The 18,999-nt window shown below is 44.2% G+C and overlaps 1 protein-coding gene across 1 annotated transcript; it reads right to left on the bottom strand.

Annotated features, from left to right (window-relative positions):
* Nucleotides 1-38: 38 nt before the first annotated feature.
* LOC139424579 (interferon gamma receptor 1-like) lies at nucleotides 39-15,256 on the bottom strand. The gene is made up of 7 exons (XM_071176556.1): nucleotides 14,747-15,256; nucleotides 12,274-12,391; nucleotides 9,111-9,286; nucleotides 2,398-2,549; nucleotides 2,039-2,198; nucleotides 1,702-1,832; nucleotides 39-1,463 (listed from the first exon to the last, which is right to left on the bottom strand). Exons 1-7 carry the CDS (start codon nucleotides 14,811-14,813, stop codon nucleotides 1,056-1,058), a joined length of 1,212 nt encoding a protein of 403 aa, XP_071032657.1. The 5' UTR covers nucleotides 14,814-15,256; the 3' UTR covers nucleotides 39-1,055.
* Nucleotides 15,257-18,999: the final 3,743 nt, after the last annotated feature.

Below are 18,999 nucleotides of genomic sequence, written 5' to 3'. Positions count from 1 at the left end.
GTAAAGTTTACTGAAGATTAGTTCAGCACACAGATTTAAACTGGCGATAGACTTACAGAAATCTCCCAGGGACCATTAAAAACAGAAATACCACAGAAAATAACATTATACAGAGTGGCAATCATTATCTAACCAGGTTAATGGCAGTTGGCCTGAAGCTTTGGTAAACATTGAAAGAAATTGATGCAACTTCAGTGGATGGCCAATGTCGTGGGTGATATTTGCCTTGCATCTCACAGCCTAGTCGGTTAGCTTGGATACATAGTATTTGGTGTATTTTATCCTACAGTGCTACATCTTTAGTGCCGTTGATCCACAAGGTCATATTTTCATGGAAGAGTGGTTGACGTAAATAAAGCTGGTCGTAAATCCAGTATGACAGGTTGGCCAGTGTTGTCAGAGATCCCTATTGTTATCCTTAAATGGCTCAGGTGGAAAGAGTGGTACAGGTGTATAACTGCCTGCCATCTTGGAGGCTTTGAGCACTTTGTCACTGACTGTTCTGCCTTGTTAAAAAAAAGTTTTAAATAAAATGTACAAAAATTCATAAACATTTCTCTACTTATTTTTTTTTACCTTTAACTAGGCAAGTCAGTTAAGAACAAATTCTTATTTATATTGACGACCTATCAAAAGGCCTCCTGCAGGGAAGGGGGCTGGGATTAAAAATACAAAATAAAATAAAAATATAGGACAGAACTCATGACAAGAGAGACACCGCAACACTACATGAAGAGAGACCTAAGACGACAACATAGCATGGCAGCAACACATGACAACATGGTAGCCGCAAAACATTATTACACAAACAACAGCACAAAGGGCAAGAAGGTAGAGACAATACATCACGCAAAGCAGCCACACCTCAGTAAGTGTGTCCATGATTGAGTCTTTGAATGAAGAGCTGCACCAATGAGGACACGATTGAACATCAGTCAGGCATGACAGTGTATCGTGTACCTAGGTAAACCAGTTCTGTGAAGTCAAATGTCATTGTTCTTAATCCATCCAGTGAAAGGTTTTTTTTTTTTACAGAGGCCTGAGTTCAGAGGTGCTCAGGTGGGGCCATAGCCCACCACTACATCTCCTGCACTCATCTCCACCTCCACCTCTTGTAGAGGAATGTGTTGTCTGTCATAGCCAGAAGCTGTGGAATCCATGTCCTCTGATTCCTCGGAGTCATCTCCACACAGCAGCACAGAGTGTGGCTGTGTCACCTGAAGCTCAGTCCGTAATTGGCTCCTGCTGTCCGATAAGCCCTCTCCCACCTGCCCAGAACTAAAGGGGTTAGCCGAAAATCCAACGCTATTGGTCGGACTCTCAACCGGTTCCTGCTCCTCTTCTGAAGTTTCCAACAGGCTCTGGGATGTGGTGGTAACTGGTTCTATGCCACTGATGTGCGCTATGATCTCAAATTGCAGGTCCATTATATTCTTGTCGTGTGAGTTTGATAAGATTGAAGCCTGTGAAAGAATAATACAAAGCCAAATTGAGATTAGTCAGCTCAGAGGGTGCATGGTTACGGTTTGGGACCAGAAAACAAACCGATGTCATATACTGTTCTAGCAACAAGCAAAAGCATCGGATAGGATGAACTTGTCCCAGAGGAGAAAGTAGTACTGCTTTATACATAAAATACACAACATTTTACTCCGTTCTACATAATACATACATTACCCACCATACACATTATGCGCTTACCAAAGTCTTTGGGAAATTGGACAAGTTTCTTTTCCGCATGCTTCTCTTGCAGAGCCTTATTGTCACAAAGACTACAAAGGCCACAATGCCAATGATGATCAATGGCAAAAAGGATTCCAGTGAAACTGTTTCTGCAGACAGACAAACATATCAGTCACGGAATCGCTTAACTAGCATACTATGTCAGTGTAAGTTAACTGTCCATGGCCGCTATTCCTTTTGACTATAATAATTCCATCAAAACTGCAATAATTCATACAAACAAAAATGTCAGAGTTAAATACTTGGACCAGACATAACAAATAAAGTGTCATGTCAACAAAGGTAGTGTACGTACTGTCTTCATTGACACAGATGGGCCCTTTTCTGTTGAACATAACTCGGTGGCCCATTGAATTCCCCTCCAGACTAACACAGTACTTCTCCTTGTTCCCCAGGACTGTGAAGTCATGACGGCAGACTTTGTCTTCTATCTGGCACTCAAACGTGTGATTAGTCTGCAGACAGAAGAAAGAATATGCAATTAGTAAAAAAAATCTAAATGTCAACATCATCGTTAAGTATCCATAGATGTCAACGTTGGGTCATCGTTACTAATGCACTGAGCAAAGTAATTCAATGGATATAACCCGTGTGTACCCTCTGCATGTACACTGTAGATTCTAACCAATTAAGGGCAATTTTCATCATACTTACATTTTCATAGGTTACTTGGGATAGGAAGCGTTTGTCATCGTCACCCATGCGAGACTCTTTCAGTTCTGTGTACAGGTGGTAGGGGTTGTCGAAGCTCACTGTGACCTTCATATCCTTCATTGACACTTTTACAGCAGGGAAATCCAACTTGCCTGAGATAAAATGAAAAGGGTATTAGGGTAGAGTTAGAGCAAAAGCCTGCAGTAATGAATATACTGACCTGGAGGAGGACTCCCTCAATATACTGACCTGGAGGAGGACTACCTCAACATACTGACCTTGAGGAGGACTACCTCAATATACTGACCTGGAGGAGGACTACCTCACTATTCAGACCTGGAGGATGACTACCTCAATATACTGACCTGGAGGAGGACTACCTCAATATACTGACCTGGAGGAGGACTCCCTCAATATACTGACCTGGAGGAGGACTCCCTCAATATACTGACCTGGAGGAGGACTACCTAAACATACTGACCTGGAGGAGGAGTACCTAAATATACTGACCTGGAGACCTGGAGGACTCCCTCAATATACTGACCTGGAGGAGGACTACCTCAATATACTGACCTGGAGGAGGACTACCTCAATATACTGACCCGGAGGAGGACTACCTCACTATTCAGACCTGGAGGATGACTACCTCAATATACTGACCTGGAGGAGGACTCCCTCAATATACTGACCCGGAGGAGGACTACCTCACTATTCAGACCTGGAGGATGACTACCTCAATATACTGACCTGGAGGAGGACTCCCTCAATATACTGACCTGGAGGAGGACTCCCTCAATATACTGACCTGGAGGAGGACTCCCTCAATATACTGACCTGGAGGAGGACTACCTCAACATACTGACCTGGAGGAGGAGTACCTCAATATACTGACCTGGAGACCTGGAGGACTCCCTCAATATACTGACCTGGAGGATGACTACCTCAATATACTGACCTGGAGGAGGACTACCTCAATATTCTGACCTGAAGGAGGACTACCTCAATATACTGACCTGGAGGAGGACTCCCTCAATATACTGACCTGGAGGAGGACTACCTCAATATACTGACCTGGAGGAGGACTACCTCAATATACTGACCCGGAGGAGGACTACCTCAATATACTGACCCGGAGGAGGACTACCTCAATACACTGACCTGGAGGAGGACTACCTCAATATACTGACCCAGAGGAGGACTACCTCAATACACTGACCTGGACGAGGACTACCTCAATATACTGACCTGGAGGAGGACTACCTCAATATACTGATCTGGAGGAGGACTCCCTCAATATACTGACCTGGAGGAGGACTCCCTCAATATACTGACCTGGAGGAGGACTACCTCAACATACTGACCTGGAGGAGGAGTACCTCAATATACTGACCTGGAGACCTGGAGGACTCCCTCAATATACTGACCTGGAGGATGACTACCTCAATATACTGACCTGGAGGAGGACTACCTCAATATTCTGACCTGAAGGAGGACTACCTCAATATACTCACCTGGAGGAGGACTCCCTCAATATACTGACCTGGAGGAGGACTACCTCAATATACTGACCTGGAGGAGGACTACCTCAATATACTGACCCGGAGGAGGACTACCTCAATATACTGACCCGGAGGAGGACTACCTCAATACACTGACCTGGAGGAGGACTACCTCAATATACTGACCCAGAGGAGGACTACCTCAATACACTGACCTGGACGAGGACTACCTCAATATACTGACCTGGAGGAGGACTACCTCAATACACTGACCTGGACGAGGACTACCTCAATATACTGACCTGGAGGAGGACTACCTCAATATACTGACCTGGAGGAGGACTCCCTCAATATACTGACCTGGAGGAGGACTACCTCAACATACTGACCTTGAGGAGGACTACCTCAATATACTGACCTGGAGGAGGACTCCCTCAATATACTGACCTGGAGGAGGACTACCTCAATATACTGACCTGGAGGAGGACTACCTCAATATACTGACCCGGAGGAGGACTACCTCACTATTCAGACCTGGAGGATGACTACCTCAATATACTGACCTGGAGGAGGACTCCCTCAATATACTGACCCGGAGGAGGACTACCTCACTATTCAGACCTGGAGGATGACTACCTCAATATACTGACCTGGAGGAGGACTCCCTCAATATACTGACCTGGAGGAGGACTCCCTCAATATACTGACCTGGAGGAGGACTCCCTCAATATACTGACCTGGAGGAGGACTACCTCAACATACTGACCTGGAGGAGGAGTACCTCAATATACTGACCTGGAGACCTGGAGGACTCCCTCAATATACTGACCTGGAGGATGACTACCTCAATATACTGACCTGGAGGAGGACTACCTCAATATTCTGACCTGAAGGAGGACTACCTCAATATACTGACCTGGAGGAGGACTCCCTCAATATACTGACCTGGAGGAGGACTACCTCAATATACTGACCTGGAGGAGGACTACCTCAATATACTGACCCGGAGGAGGACTACCTCAATATACTGACCCGGAGGAGGACTACCTCAATACACTGACCTGGAGGAGGACTACCTCAATATACTGACCCAGAGGAGGACTACCTCAATACACTGACCTGGACGAGGACTACCTCAATATACTGACCTGGAGGAGGACTACCTCAATATACTGATCTGGAGGAGGACTCCCTCAATATACTGACCTGGAGGAGGACTCCCTCAATATACTGACCTGGAGGAGGACTACCTCAACATACTGACCTGGAGGAGGAGTACCTCAATATACTGACCTGGAGACCTGGAGGACTCCCTCAATATACTGACCTGGAGGATGACTACCTCAATATACTGACCTGGAGGAGGACTACCTCAATATTCTGACCTGAAGGAGGACTACCTCAATATACTCACCTGGAGGAGGACTCCCTCAATATACTGACCTGGAGGAGGACTACCTCAATATACTGACCTGGAGGAGGACTACCTCAATATACTGACCCGGAGGAGGACTACCTCAATATACTGACCCGGAGGAGGACTACCTCAATACACTGACCTGGAGGAGGACTACCTCAATATACTGACCCAGAGGAGGACTACCTCAATACACTGACCTGGACGAGGACTACCTCAATATACTGACCTGGAGGAGGACTACCTCAATACACTGACCTGGACGAGGACTACCTCAATATACTGACCTGGAGGAGGACTACCTCAATATACTGACCTGGAGGAGGACTCCCTCAATATACTGACCTGGAGGAGGACTACCTCAATATACTGACCCGGAGGAGGACTACCTCACTATTCAGACCTGGAGGATGACTACCTCAATATACTGACCTGGAGGAGGACTCCCTCAATATACTGACCTGGAGGAGGACTCCCTCAATATACTGACCTGGAGGAGGACTCCCTCAATATACTGACCTGGAGGAGGACTACCTCAACATACTGACCTGGAGGAGGAGTACCTCAATATACTGACCTGGAGACCTGGAGGACTCCCTCAATATACTGACCTGGAGGATGACTACCTCAATATACTGACCTGGAGGAGGACTACCTCAATATTCTGACCTGAAGGAGGACTACCTCAATATACTGACCTGGAGGAGGACTCCCTCAATATACTGACCTGGAGGAGGACTACCTCAATATACTGACCTGGAGGAGGACTACCTCAATATACTGACCCGGAGGAGGACTACCTCAATATACTGACCCGGAGGAGGACTACCTCAATACACTGACCTGGAGGAGGACTACCTCAATATACTGACCCAGAGGAGGACTACCTCAATACACTGACCTGGACGAGGACTACCTCAATATACTGACCTGGAGGAGGACTACCTCAATATACTGACCTGGAGGAGGACTCCCTCAATATACTGACCTGGAGGAGGACTCCCTCAATATACTGACCTGGAGGAGGACTACCTCAACATACTGACCTGGAGGAGGAGTACCTCAATATACTGACCTGGAGACCTGGAGGACTCCCTCAATATACTGACCTGGAGGAGGACTACCTCAATATACTGACCTGGACGAGGACTACCTCAATATACTGACCCGGAGGAGGACTACCTCAATACACTGACCTGGAGGAGGACTACCTCAATATACTGACCCGGAGGAGGACTACCTCAATACACTGACCTGGAGGAGGACTACCTCAATATACTGACCCGGAGGAGGACTACCTCAATACACTGACCTGGACGAGGACTACCTCAATATACTGACCTGGAGGAGGACTACCTCAATATACTGACCTGGAGGAGGACTCCCTCAATATACTGACCTGGAGGAGGACTACCTCAATATACTGACCCGGAGGAGGACTACCTCAATATACTGACCCGGAGGAGGACTACCTCAATACACTGACCTGGAGGAGGACTACCTCAATATACTGACACGGAGGAGGACTACCTCAATACACTGACCTGGACGAGGACTACCTCAATATACTGACCTGGAGGAGGACTACCTCAATATACTGACCTGGAGGAGGACTCCCTCAATATACTGACCCGGAGGAGGACTACCTCACTATTCAGACCTGGAGGATGACTACCTCAATATACTGACCTGGAGGAGGACTCCCTCAATATACTGACCTGGAGGAGGACTCCCTCAATATACTGACCTGGAGGAGGACTCCCTCAATATACTGACCTGGAGGAGGACTACCTCAACATACTGACCTGGAGGAGGAGTACCTCAATATACTGACCTGGAGACCTGGAGGACTCCCTCAATATACTGACCTGGAGGATGACTACCTCAATATACTGACCTGGAGGAGGACTACCTCAATATTCTGACCTGAAGGAGGACTACCTCAATATACTGACCTGGAGGAGGACTCCCTCAATATACTGACCTGGAGGAGGACTACCTCAATATACTGACCTGGAGGAGGACTACCTCAATATACTGACCCGGAGGAGGACTACCTCAATATACTGACCCGGAGGAGGACTACCTCAATACACTGACCTGGAGGAGGACTACCTCAATATACTGACCCAGAGGAGGACTACCTCAATACACTGACCTGGACGAGGACTACCTCAATATACTGACCTGGAGGAGGACTACCTCAATATACTGACCTGGAGGAGGACTCCCTCAATATACTGACCTGGAGGAGGACTCCCTCAATATACTGACCTGGAGGAGGACTACCTCAACATACTGACCTGGAGGAGGAGTACCTCAATATACTGACCTGGAGACCTGGAGGACTCCCTCAATATACTGACCTGGAGGATGACTACCTCAATATACTGACCTGGAGGAGGACTACCTCAATATACTGACCCAGAGGAGGACTACCTCAATACACTGACCTGGACGAGGACTACCTCAATATACTGACCTGGAGGAGGACTACCTCAATACACTGACCTGGACGAGGACTACCTCAATATACTGACCTGGAGGAGGACTACCTCAATATACTGACCTGGAGGAGGACTCCCTCAATATACTGACCTGGAGGAGGACTACCTCAATATACTGACCCGGAGGAGGACTACCTCAATATACTGACCCGGAGGAGGACTACCTCAATACACTGACCTGGAGGAGGACTACCTCAATATACTGACCCGGAGGAGGACTACCTCAATACACTGACCTGGACGAGGACTACCTCAATATACTGACCTGGAGGAGGACTACCTCAATATACTGACCTGGAGGAGGACTCCCTCAATATACTGACCTGGAGGAGGACTACCTCAATATACTGACCTGGAGGAGGACTACCTCAATATACTGACCCGGAGGAGGACTACCTCAATACACTGACCTGGACGAGGACTACCTCAATATACTGACCTGGAGGAGGACTACCTCAATATACTGACCTGGAGGAGGACTCCCTCAATATACTGACCTGGAGGAGGACTACCTCAATATACTGACCTGGAGGAGGACTACCTCAATATACTGACCTGGAGGAGGACTACCTCAATATACTGACCCGGACGAGGACTACCTCAATATACTGACCTGGAGGAGGACTCCCTCAATATACTGACCCGGAGGAGGACTACCTCAATAGACTGACCCGGAAGAGGACTACCTCAATGGGGTGGCAGGGTAGCCTAGTGGTTAGAGAGTTGGACTAGTAACCGAAAGGTTGCAAGTTTAAATCCCTGAGCTGACAAGGTACAAATCTGTCGTTCTGCCCCTGAACAGGCAGTTAACCCACTGTTCCTAGGCTGTCATTGAAAATAAGAATTTGTTCTTAACTGACTTGCCTAGTAAAATAAAATAGAAAAATTGTCATATGTACAGTACCAGTCAAAAGTTTAGACACACCTACTCATTAAAGGGTTTTTATTTATTTATTACTAGTTTCTACATTGTAGAATAATAGTGAAGATATCAGAACTATGAAATAACATATATGGAATCATGTAGTAACCAAAAAAGTGTTCAACAAAACAAAATATTTTTATATGAGATTCTTCAAAGTAGCCACCCTTTGCCTTGATGACAGCTTTGCACACTCTTGAAGGAGTATGTGTGTCCAAGCTTTTGACTGGTACTGTACCTCTCTGTCGCTTGGATGGATGTCATTTTTACGTCACACAACGAAATCCTGTTTCTATACAATGAGGAAAAATATTGATATGCTTTCAATGCCCACTTTGAAAACCCACTTTTGAAAACATTGTACTTACAGTGGATGTCAGCTGTAAGGTATCTATTAAATGTGAATATCGAGGACTTCTGAGATGCTGATTCCTCCATTTCATCAATGGCCGTTATATTCACAAAGTAGCGATCCAGTTCTTTAGCATTCCACATCAAGGGGGAGAGGTCATAATGATGCTGTTTAGTGGAATTCTCCCACGAACTATTAAAAAAAAACATTCCACATCAAGGGGGAGAGGTCATAATGATGCTGTTTAGTAGAATTCTCCCACGAACTATTACAAAAAAACATTCCACATCAAGGGGGAGAGGTCATAATGATGCTGTTTAGTAGAATTCTCCCACGAACTATTACAAAAAAACATTCCACATCAAGGGGGAGAGGTCATAATGATGCTGTTTAGTGGAATTCTCCCACGAACTATTACAAAAAAACAGTGAGCATTAGATACATTTAACAGAAAGACGGCACTCAACCAACAAACAGAGTTAGAAACTGTTAATAGATCATGTATAATAGTTGAATAAGCAGATAGATCTGTTAGGAGGTATCTGATGCCCATAACATACGCATGCTATTCTTTTCAATCAAATTATATACACTGAACAAAAACATAAACGCAACATGCAACAATTTCAAAGATTTTATTGTGTTACAGTTCATATAAGGAAATCACTGGAATTTACTGAGTTACAGTTCATATAATACATTCTTTAGGCCCTAATCTATAGATTTCACATGAATGGGAATACAGATATGGTCTCAGATACTTTAAAAAAAAGTAGGGGCATGGATCAGACAACCAGTCAGTATCTGGTGTGACCACCATTTGTCTCATGCAGTTTGGCACATCTCCTTTGTATAGAGTTGATCAGGCTGTTGATTGTGGCCTGTGGAATGTTGTCCCACTCCGCTTCAATGGCTGTGTAAAGTTGCTGGCAGGAACTGGAACATGCTGTCATACACGCTGATACAGAACACCCAAAAAAAATGCTCTATGGGTGACATGTCTGGTGAGTTTGCAGACATTTTCAGCTTCCAGGAATTGTGTACAGATCCTTGTGACATGGGGCCTTTGAATTATCATGCTGAAACATGAGGTGATGGTGGGGGATCAATGGCACAACAATGGGCCTCAGGATCTTGTAACAGTATCTATCGATAAAATGCAATTGTGTTTGTTGTCTGTAGCTTATGACTGCCCATACCCTAACCCCACCGTCACTATTGGGCACTCTGTTCACAACGTTGACATCAGAAAACTGCTTGCCCACTCGACGCAATACATACTGTCTGCCATCTGCCTAGTACAGTTGAAACCGGGATTCATCCGTGAAGAGCACACTTCTCTGGTGTGCCAATGGCCATCGACTGGGAGCATTTGCCCACTGAAGTCAGTTACGACGCCGAACTGCAGTCAGGTCAAGACCCTGGTGAGGACGACGAGCATGCAGATGATCTTCCTTGAGACGTTTTCTGACAATTTGTGCAGAAATTATTCAGCTGTGCAAACCCACTGTTTCATCAGCTGTCCAGGTGGCTGGTCTCAGACGATCCCGCAGGTGAAGACTGGTCTGCGGTTGTGGGGCCGGTTGGAAGTACTGCCAAATTCTCTAAAATTATTTTGGAGGCGGCTTATGGTAGTGAACATTAACATTCAATTCCCTGGCAACAGCTCTGTTGGACATTCCTGCAGTCAGCAACCTTATTGCACGCTCCTTCAGAACTTGAGACATCTGGCATTGTGTTGTGTGACAAAAGTGCACATTCTAGAGTGGCCTTTTATTGTCCCCAGCACACCTGTGTAATGATCATCCTGTTTAATCACCTTCTTGATATGCCACACCTGTCAGATGGATGAATTATCTTGGCAAAGGAGATATGCTCACTAACTGTGACGTTAACAAATTTGTGCACAACATTTTAGAGAAATAAGCCTTCTTTAGTGCGTATGGAACATTTCTGGGATATTTTATGTCAGCTCATGAAACATGGGACCAACACTTTACATGTTGGATTTATATTTGTTCAGTATAGTTAGACAAACTCATATTTCATCAACAATTAAAGCATGATATTACAAACATGAATAAACATTCAGGGCCGGTTTCCCAGACACAGACTAAGCCTAGTCCTGGACTAAAAATCTATTTGAATCTCCATTGTAACATGCTTCTTAGTTCATGACTAGGTTTAATCTGTGTCCGGGTGTTCTGGATACAGGTATCCTGTGTGTATCCTGTATGTATTTCTTTTCTCTCCTTCTCCCCTCACAGGTGACAATCATCAGTTAACAATCAGTCATCAATTAGAAGACACCTGCTCCTTTTCCCTTACCCTATCACATTCCCTTTCCCTTGGTTTAAAAACCCTGTCAGTTGTTTTCTCTGGAGCTCAATCTCTCTGTCATGCCATCTCTCTGTAGAGCGCTTGTTTGGTTTAGCAACTACATGTCACTTTGTCTGTTACCCTGTGAGTATTGTTTTTGTTATGGTGTTTGACTGTTTGTTTGATGGTGGGAAAAGGGGGTACCAAGACAAGTCGCCCATGGGCATACACTACCCATAGAAACACTTTGTCTAAGAGCACTAGGTAGAACTGGGCGGACCACCCACTGTATTTTTGGTTAGTTAGCTAGCTGTTCTTAAAGCAGGTAGTCTAGCTTAGGGGTGTTTTTGGATACTTATTTCTTTCCTTGGGTCCAGCTCAGCCTCTTTTCCTGCCCCCCCTTTACCGTGTGTTTACCAAATAAACCATGAGTGTTTGACGGTAGATTTAAGTTGTCTGTGGTTATTTGGTCTCACTGTTACTTTTTCACTGTTATTTGCATGAGTTATGTTATGGATCTTGTTGCCATCCCCCCCCCCCCCCCCCCCCCCCTACACTGTAGAGCCAAAGGGATTCGTAACACCGGGATACTGTCCCTCATTGTTCTTTCATAGTGTATATCAGAGGAGGTTATTGGGAGGAGCTATAGGAGGACGGGCTCATCGTAATGGCTAGAATGGAGTCAAACATGTTTATGTGTGTTTGGTGCCATTCCAAGCCATTACAAACCACCTACCTTCCTATAGTTCCTCCTACCATGGTGTATATGTCATATGTAAGCCATTATGAAGGGTCATCCAAAACCGAGTCAGGAGTAGCCTGTAGTAGCTACTACTCATTAGAATACCAGCAAAGCTCACCTGCGATCACCAGTTATTTTCAATTTGAAGAGAGGTCGACGAAGCAGTTCACTGTGGTTCCAATCAACAGTTGTCTGTAAGTTGTTACAGCTCACTGTCACATTTTCTGGAGGCGGAACTGTCCAGGAAAACAAGACATTCCATTTAGTTAGTAGGCTTATGGGGGCAAGGTGAAGAACCTGTCATGCAGGTAGTCTCGGTTCTTACATCTTGACATTTTTTTGCTCATGAGGGTTCGTACCAAGGAAACCTTCACCAGAGTACATTGACTAGACTGGTTGTTCATGGCAACAGCGTTGGCACAAAGGCTAAACAGTTCCACCTGTCTTTGTAAAGGGATGTATTCAATCATAGGTGTAATTTCAAAACAATATGTGATCTAAACTTTGAAGATTGAATGTATGCAGTATCTGCTTGATGATGCAACCAGTTTCCTCTGTGACCACCCCCACGAATGAGCTAAATAAGGTGATCCTCCGTTGGTGTCATTTAGACTCCAGAACAAATCGTTATTTTTCTTACTGAAAATATAAATACAATGAGCGCTTCTCTCAAATACATCATTACAGTTGTTAAGCTAGCTAATTTTAGCATAGGCATGACATCGGTTAAAACATCCCTTATGAAAAAAGATTGCAGTCAGAGTGCACTGTGGTATAATAAAGCAGTAAAGGCTTGGAGATGTGGCATATGGCCAATATACCACGGCTAAGGGCTGTTCTTTATGCACAATGGAGTTCCTGGACACAGTCCTTAGCCGTGGTATATTGGCCATAAATCACAATCCCCCGAGGTGCCTTATTGCTATTATAAACTGGTTACCAATATAATTAGGGCAGTGAAAATGTTTTGTAATATCTGTGGTATGCGGTCTGATATAACATGGCTGTCAGCCAATCAGCATTCAGGGCTCGAACCACCCTGTTTATAATTGCAGTATAAATGCAGTATTCTGCAAATACTACTTCCAAGTTTTATTTACTGCAATAATTTCTCAGTGTATCTGCAGATACAGTGCAATTATTCTGCAATTACTGGGTCCAAAATACCACAGTTAACTGCAGTTGCTGAACTTTTCCTGCAGTTTCAGAACTGCAATATTTTTTCTAAGGGATGGTATCAATAACCAGATCAAACTAGCTGAAACGAGCCACCTACGATTCCCCCCCACATGGCAGCTTCTTGTAAAAAAAATATATATTTTAGCTTGTAATTGTTGCTAACTATCTGGCTATCCAGAATCACAACAACACACGGATTTCTGCCCCAATCAATCGCATCACGAAAATGAAGCGCGCCCCGGGGCCGTGCTTTGATGATTTTTTTTTTTTTTCAATAAACATATGAAGGATGTATATAGTTTGTCAACAATCTAAGCCAACCCTGTTTTGCCCCGTCGTTGTGCAAGCGTCGGTTTTGTTGCTAAACAACCACCCCTCTGTACACAAATCAAATGAAATCATTTGTTAATCAAAGTGTTATTGAGCAACACTAACTTCCTCATGTCAGCACCCCGGGCAATTCCTGTTAGACAACTATATGATCATCCAAACGACACGTCACAACTCTCATCTCAACCAGAGATCTCCATTGACTTATGTATTAGACACTGCTTTTTCCCTTCTTGAAAATGGCCGGTAAATATTGGCAGCAATGAGGAAGCAAATAAGAGTGTTACTTTGTCCAGGTGAGTTGGGCTACATTGTTGCCCGTCTGCATTGCTTCAAAAGTCCTTCCCATAAACTATTAAACCCATTTTGCAACACTGCCTTGCCCACAATGAACTGCATAAAGCACCTAAGCATTGCCCTGCTCATGCTTTTCATAGTAAAGCACTGATGTTTGTTTTATGAGCCTACTTGAAAAGAACAGAAAGGTCTGCAGTCTAAGCAAGCACTCAAGGAGATAACCAGTCCCGGGATTTAACACACCCGTGTTAAACCACCTTTGGTACCACGGAATCTGATCTTAACATTTTATTATACTGTAGTTTAGGTAAGCTAATGTAAGACCAAAGTACATTTATTTATGCCTAGCAGCTATGTCCTACGCAAATAGTTGCCTACCTAATGTATGTTAGAATGAAATACAAGACTAATTTGACAACCTGTGGTTTATAGTTAGAATTGAGGAGCAGGTGAGACATAATGAGGAGTTGTCTGTTTATTCTAAGAGCAGGTTCAAACTCCGAATTACTGCCCATTTGTATTTTTATAACATTATGTGGGGACGTTAGGCGGTTAGGATACTTACAAAAGATGATGTGAGCTGATTTAGTACATAGTGTGCCGAATTACTACAAGTGGGCAAAACACCATGATTTAAAAAGAGAACCTACAGACAAAATTATTATTACAGTATTATTACCGCAAATCATCCCTTCCCATTTGTAATCAGAATAATAATAACCCACATTGTTCTTCAATCAAAGCAATGTAGGTTTCAAAGTTTTCATTCAGGTTAACCAACTTACCCAGTGTGGAAACCGCCGTGACCAAAACCATTAGGAATATCAATGAACCACAAAAAGCCAACATCATGCCGTTTCAAATACAAATCCCCGAAATTTAAGAAACCGAAATAACAATGAGAGACTTATTCTTAGATTTAATAAAAAAAATAAAAAAACAGCAATCTACATTTAACCTAAATTATAAGACATAACCACAGAGCTAAAACGTGTTATCAGAATAGTATCGGTCGGTCGTTGTCGTAAGACGCAGTTTCTTTGGCAGTAAATTACACGGAGGCGTGTTTCTTTACAGTTTCTTCGAAAAGACACACCCCCGTTTCATTTCATTCCAAAAACTTCTGTAGAATATATGCTTACCCTATGGAAAATCCTAGAAATTATTAGTCAGTTAACTAAACTAAACATATCCTAAAATGGACTATATGTCCGTCGAGTACCGGAAACATGCGGGGAAAAACGCAGAGTTCACACCTTGACCTCAACCCAATCTCTCTCCAGTTGCAGGACATCAAAGGACAGATAAAAACATGTCAGTAGCCTACCTTGATCAATGCCACCTCCTACTGCTGATTTGTGATAAACTTGACCTAACAACAAAGAATCAACACAAGGAATTCACAATCAATGTTGTTCATTGCACCCTTGTGAAAGTGATATCAAATGCCCACCTTAAGAAAACTTTTGAGAATGTTAGGATTGTTGTACAGGCAACAGTGACGACAGATGATATTATGTGGCACACGTCCTATAAGAACTACATTAACTTTTTTAGGCCTTTGTCTATCAAAAGAAAAGGATATACAGCTGGATTTCTGGTTGAGATGGAAGATAAATGCGTGTCAAGGATTTACAGCTAACAGTGATGCTCATGCATGTATTTCCTCCCTCAGTATAAAAGGGACTTGACCTGGACCATCAGTGAGATTGTATTTCTATTGCTGAACCCTGCTCTCCTGGGGGATATTTATTGTTTTAAGTCCCTGTATTTATTACGTAATGCTGAGTTTCACTAGAACTGCGGTAAACTGGCCAAAATCACAGCCTGTGTTGACGTTGGGCCTTTTGAGGTGTAGCCCCTTTTTTTAGGTCCTTGTGGTGACTGTTTTAACATATAGTTCCTAGTTGGCACACTTTGCATAGGAACAAGTATGATATGTAAAATAGGTTGAATTTAAATTTACAGCAATACTCAGTGATCCTTTACATGGCATCTTTGTTTTTCTGTCGTCTCAAATGCTTTTATATAACCAGCCAAATGTTTCATCCAATGTTTCATCCAATACATTGATTGTTTGTTGGTGATGTGGACACCAAGGAACTTGAAGCTCTCAACCTGCTCCACTACAGCCCCGCCGATGAGAATGGGGGGGGGGGGGGGGGGGGGGGTGTGCTCGGTCCTCCTTTTCTGTAGTCCACAATCATCTCCTTTGTCTTGATCACGTTGAGGGAGACGTTGTTGTCCTGGCACCAGACTGCCAAGTCTCTGATCTCCTCCCTGTAGGCTCTCATCATTATCAGTGATCAGGCCTACCACTGTTGTGTCGACGGCAAACTTAATGATAGTGTTGGAGTCGTGCTTGGTCATGGGTGAACAGGGAGTACCGGAGGAGACTGAGCACGCACCCCTGAGGGGCCCCTGTGTTGAGGATCAGTGTGGTAGATGTGTTACCTACCTTTACCACCTGAGGGCTGCCTGTCAGGAAGTCCAGGATCCAGTTTCAGAGGAAGGTGTTTAGTCCCAGGGTGCTTAGAGATGAGCTTTGAGGGCATTATGGTGTTGAACGCTGAGCTGTAGTCAATGAATAGCATTCTCACGTAGGTGTTCCTTTTGTCCAGGTGGGAAAGGGCAGTGTGGAGGGCAATAGAGATTGCATCATCTGTGGATCTGTTGGGGCAGTTTGCAAATTAGAGTGGGTCTAGTGTTTCTGGGATAATGGTGTTGATGTGAGCCATGACCAGCTTTTCAAAGCCCTACATGGCTACAGAGGTGAGGGCTATGGGTCGGTAGTCATTTAGACAGGTTACCTTGGTGTTCTTTGGCACAGGGACTATGGTGGTATGTGATTTGCAAATCTGGGTGGAAGATCTGGCTCGTCTGGACCCGGGACCCAAAGTGCCATGATATGCAAAATAGGTTGAATTTAAATTCACAGCAATACTCAGTGATCCTTTATATGGCATCTTGTTGATAACAATTGTATAATTTATTGCAGTTAAATCTGTGGTAGGATTTTACACTTGGGTGTCAAGGTACTGTGGGTGTTTTTATGGCAAAGCTATGACAAAGCATGTTTAGTACTGCACCATCAACACCGTGGGACTTTATGACAGGAACTAAGGCTCTTACGAGATGACAGCTGCAGTCTTTTACAGAAGCGGCCAGATAAAAAGAGCAGAGGTAAAAAATAACAACATTCTCTTCTGTATATGGAGTCTTGGGATTTGTTCTCGATAACACTTGGGTCTGTGTGTAGAGTGTATCCAAATCCACACCGTTTAATGTGCTTTCCATAAGCGTGTTGGCACACGTGTACCTGATTGAGTGTTATGACGCCTATGATGATGATTTACAGTTCATAGTATGTTACAAAATGACTGGGCTTTCACATGAACTGGGGAATTTTCCCACTACAGCCAGCCATGATGGAAATGCTAGTTTATTATCACATATAAATCCATACAAGTCTGCTTTTTTAATCACCTGTCCTTCCACTCCTTTCCACCTACCCTGTCATTCAGTGAGTCACGCTCACATTAATGAGTAACCTTGCCTGAGACGTGAAGCTGTCATTAATGCCTAGGCTTGAAGCTCATCGGACTAACACAGTGTTGTTTTGCCCATGAGACCCAGGTTCGGACCCAGTCGGTCACACCAAGCCCATGGCGTGAAAGATATTCTATCACGTTGGCCTATAATCCAGCTGTAGTGTTAACTAGGATGCCAGGATCACCTTAGAATGGGTTCATATGTCTGAACTATGCCTCCATCTATACTCAATTTTCTCTTTATTGCAGGGGAACCACTACACCAGGCAGACTTTAATGGCACCCTATTCCCTATATAGTGCATTACATTTGAACAAGGCCCTAGTTGTGCACTAGACCGACTGATCGGCCCACTGCATGCCTCCCAAATCCCCCCTGGCTCGGACAAATCCCAATCCCCCTCCTGTTTGACATCTACAGACCAATTGGAGACAGATGTTGGGCCTGACAGCTGGACCCACTGCAGTAAGCGGACATCATACACGGCTCAATCTGGACACGGGGAGAGTGGATGGAGATGGATGCAGAGAATAACTGAATAGCTGAACAGTGGGCGGCCATCTTTAATTAAGAGAAAGGGATATAATTGTCTCAGTTTCTGCTGCACAGCTTTAGAGGATCTAGAGTATGGAGATAAATCCATAGAGAGCAGGACCGCAAAATAAGAGTTTTCAGGCACACTGAAATCCCCTGTTCAAATCATTCCCAATATAATCCAAACTGTAATTGTCAGTCGCTGGGTTAAATAAGGGGGCAGAAAAGCTGAGGAAGATTGCTCTGTTTGTAAGAGCCCGTCTTTTCCATGAAGAGGACACTCAGCCTCAGACATAGGCAGACAGTCAGACAACACACAATTTAGCATCAAAAGGCCGATGGGGGGAAAAAATAGATACATGATTCTAGAATTAAGGGCACCGCAAGCAAATCTCCAGTAAAAGGTGTTGCGTAATGTCTCAAACATGTGGGTCTTTGGTTTCACAGTTAAAAGAACATCTCTGAGCAAGTGAAGAAGAACGCAGGGTGCTTTTGGTCAAACAAAGCATTAATTCAAAATTCAAAAAGGCACTCGCACATCTGAGCAATCATTTTGCATTTGCATGCGAACAGTTGAACAACATGAAGGACAAAGGAAAACGGCACACTGCTCTTGATCGTATCAGTGATCTTTAATAAGCGTACTTGTCGGCCTCGCGGCCTTCGTCAGAGCTTTCGAAAGAGTAGTGTGCTGTTTCCTTTTTCCTTCATCTTGTCAAACAAAGCATCAATTACAGTGGTGTTAATACTTGGTTTATCTGTCGTCTCAAATGCTTTTATATATATATATAACTAGTTGATGAATTTCACGTGGCTCTGTTTGACAAGCCATTCTGTGTGTAAATGGTTTTACACACCGAGCAGTAGAGACGGCAACAGGTTGACAACGTTTGGAGGTACACGCTTATACGAAAGAGTTATAATTATTGTCGAAACTTGAATTGAATGTTATC

Source organism: Oncorhynchus clarkii, chromosome 13 (assembly GCF_045791955.1).
Source record: "Oncorhynchus clarkii lewisi isolate Uvic-CL-2024 chromosome 13, UVic_Ocla_1.0, whole genome shotgun sequence".
NCBI lineage: Eukaryota > Metazoa > Chordata > Actinopteri > Salmoniformes > Salmonidae > Oncorhynchus > Oncorhynchus clarkii.
Note: the sequence above shows the minus strand (reverse complement) of the source record. Positions and strands in the feature narration are given on the sequence as shown.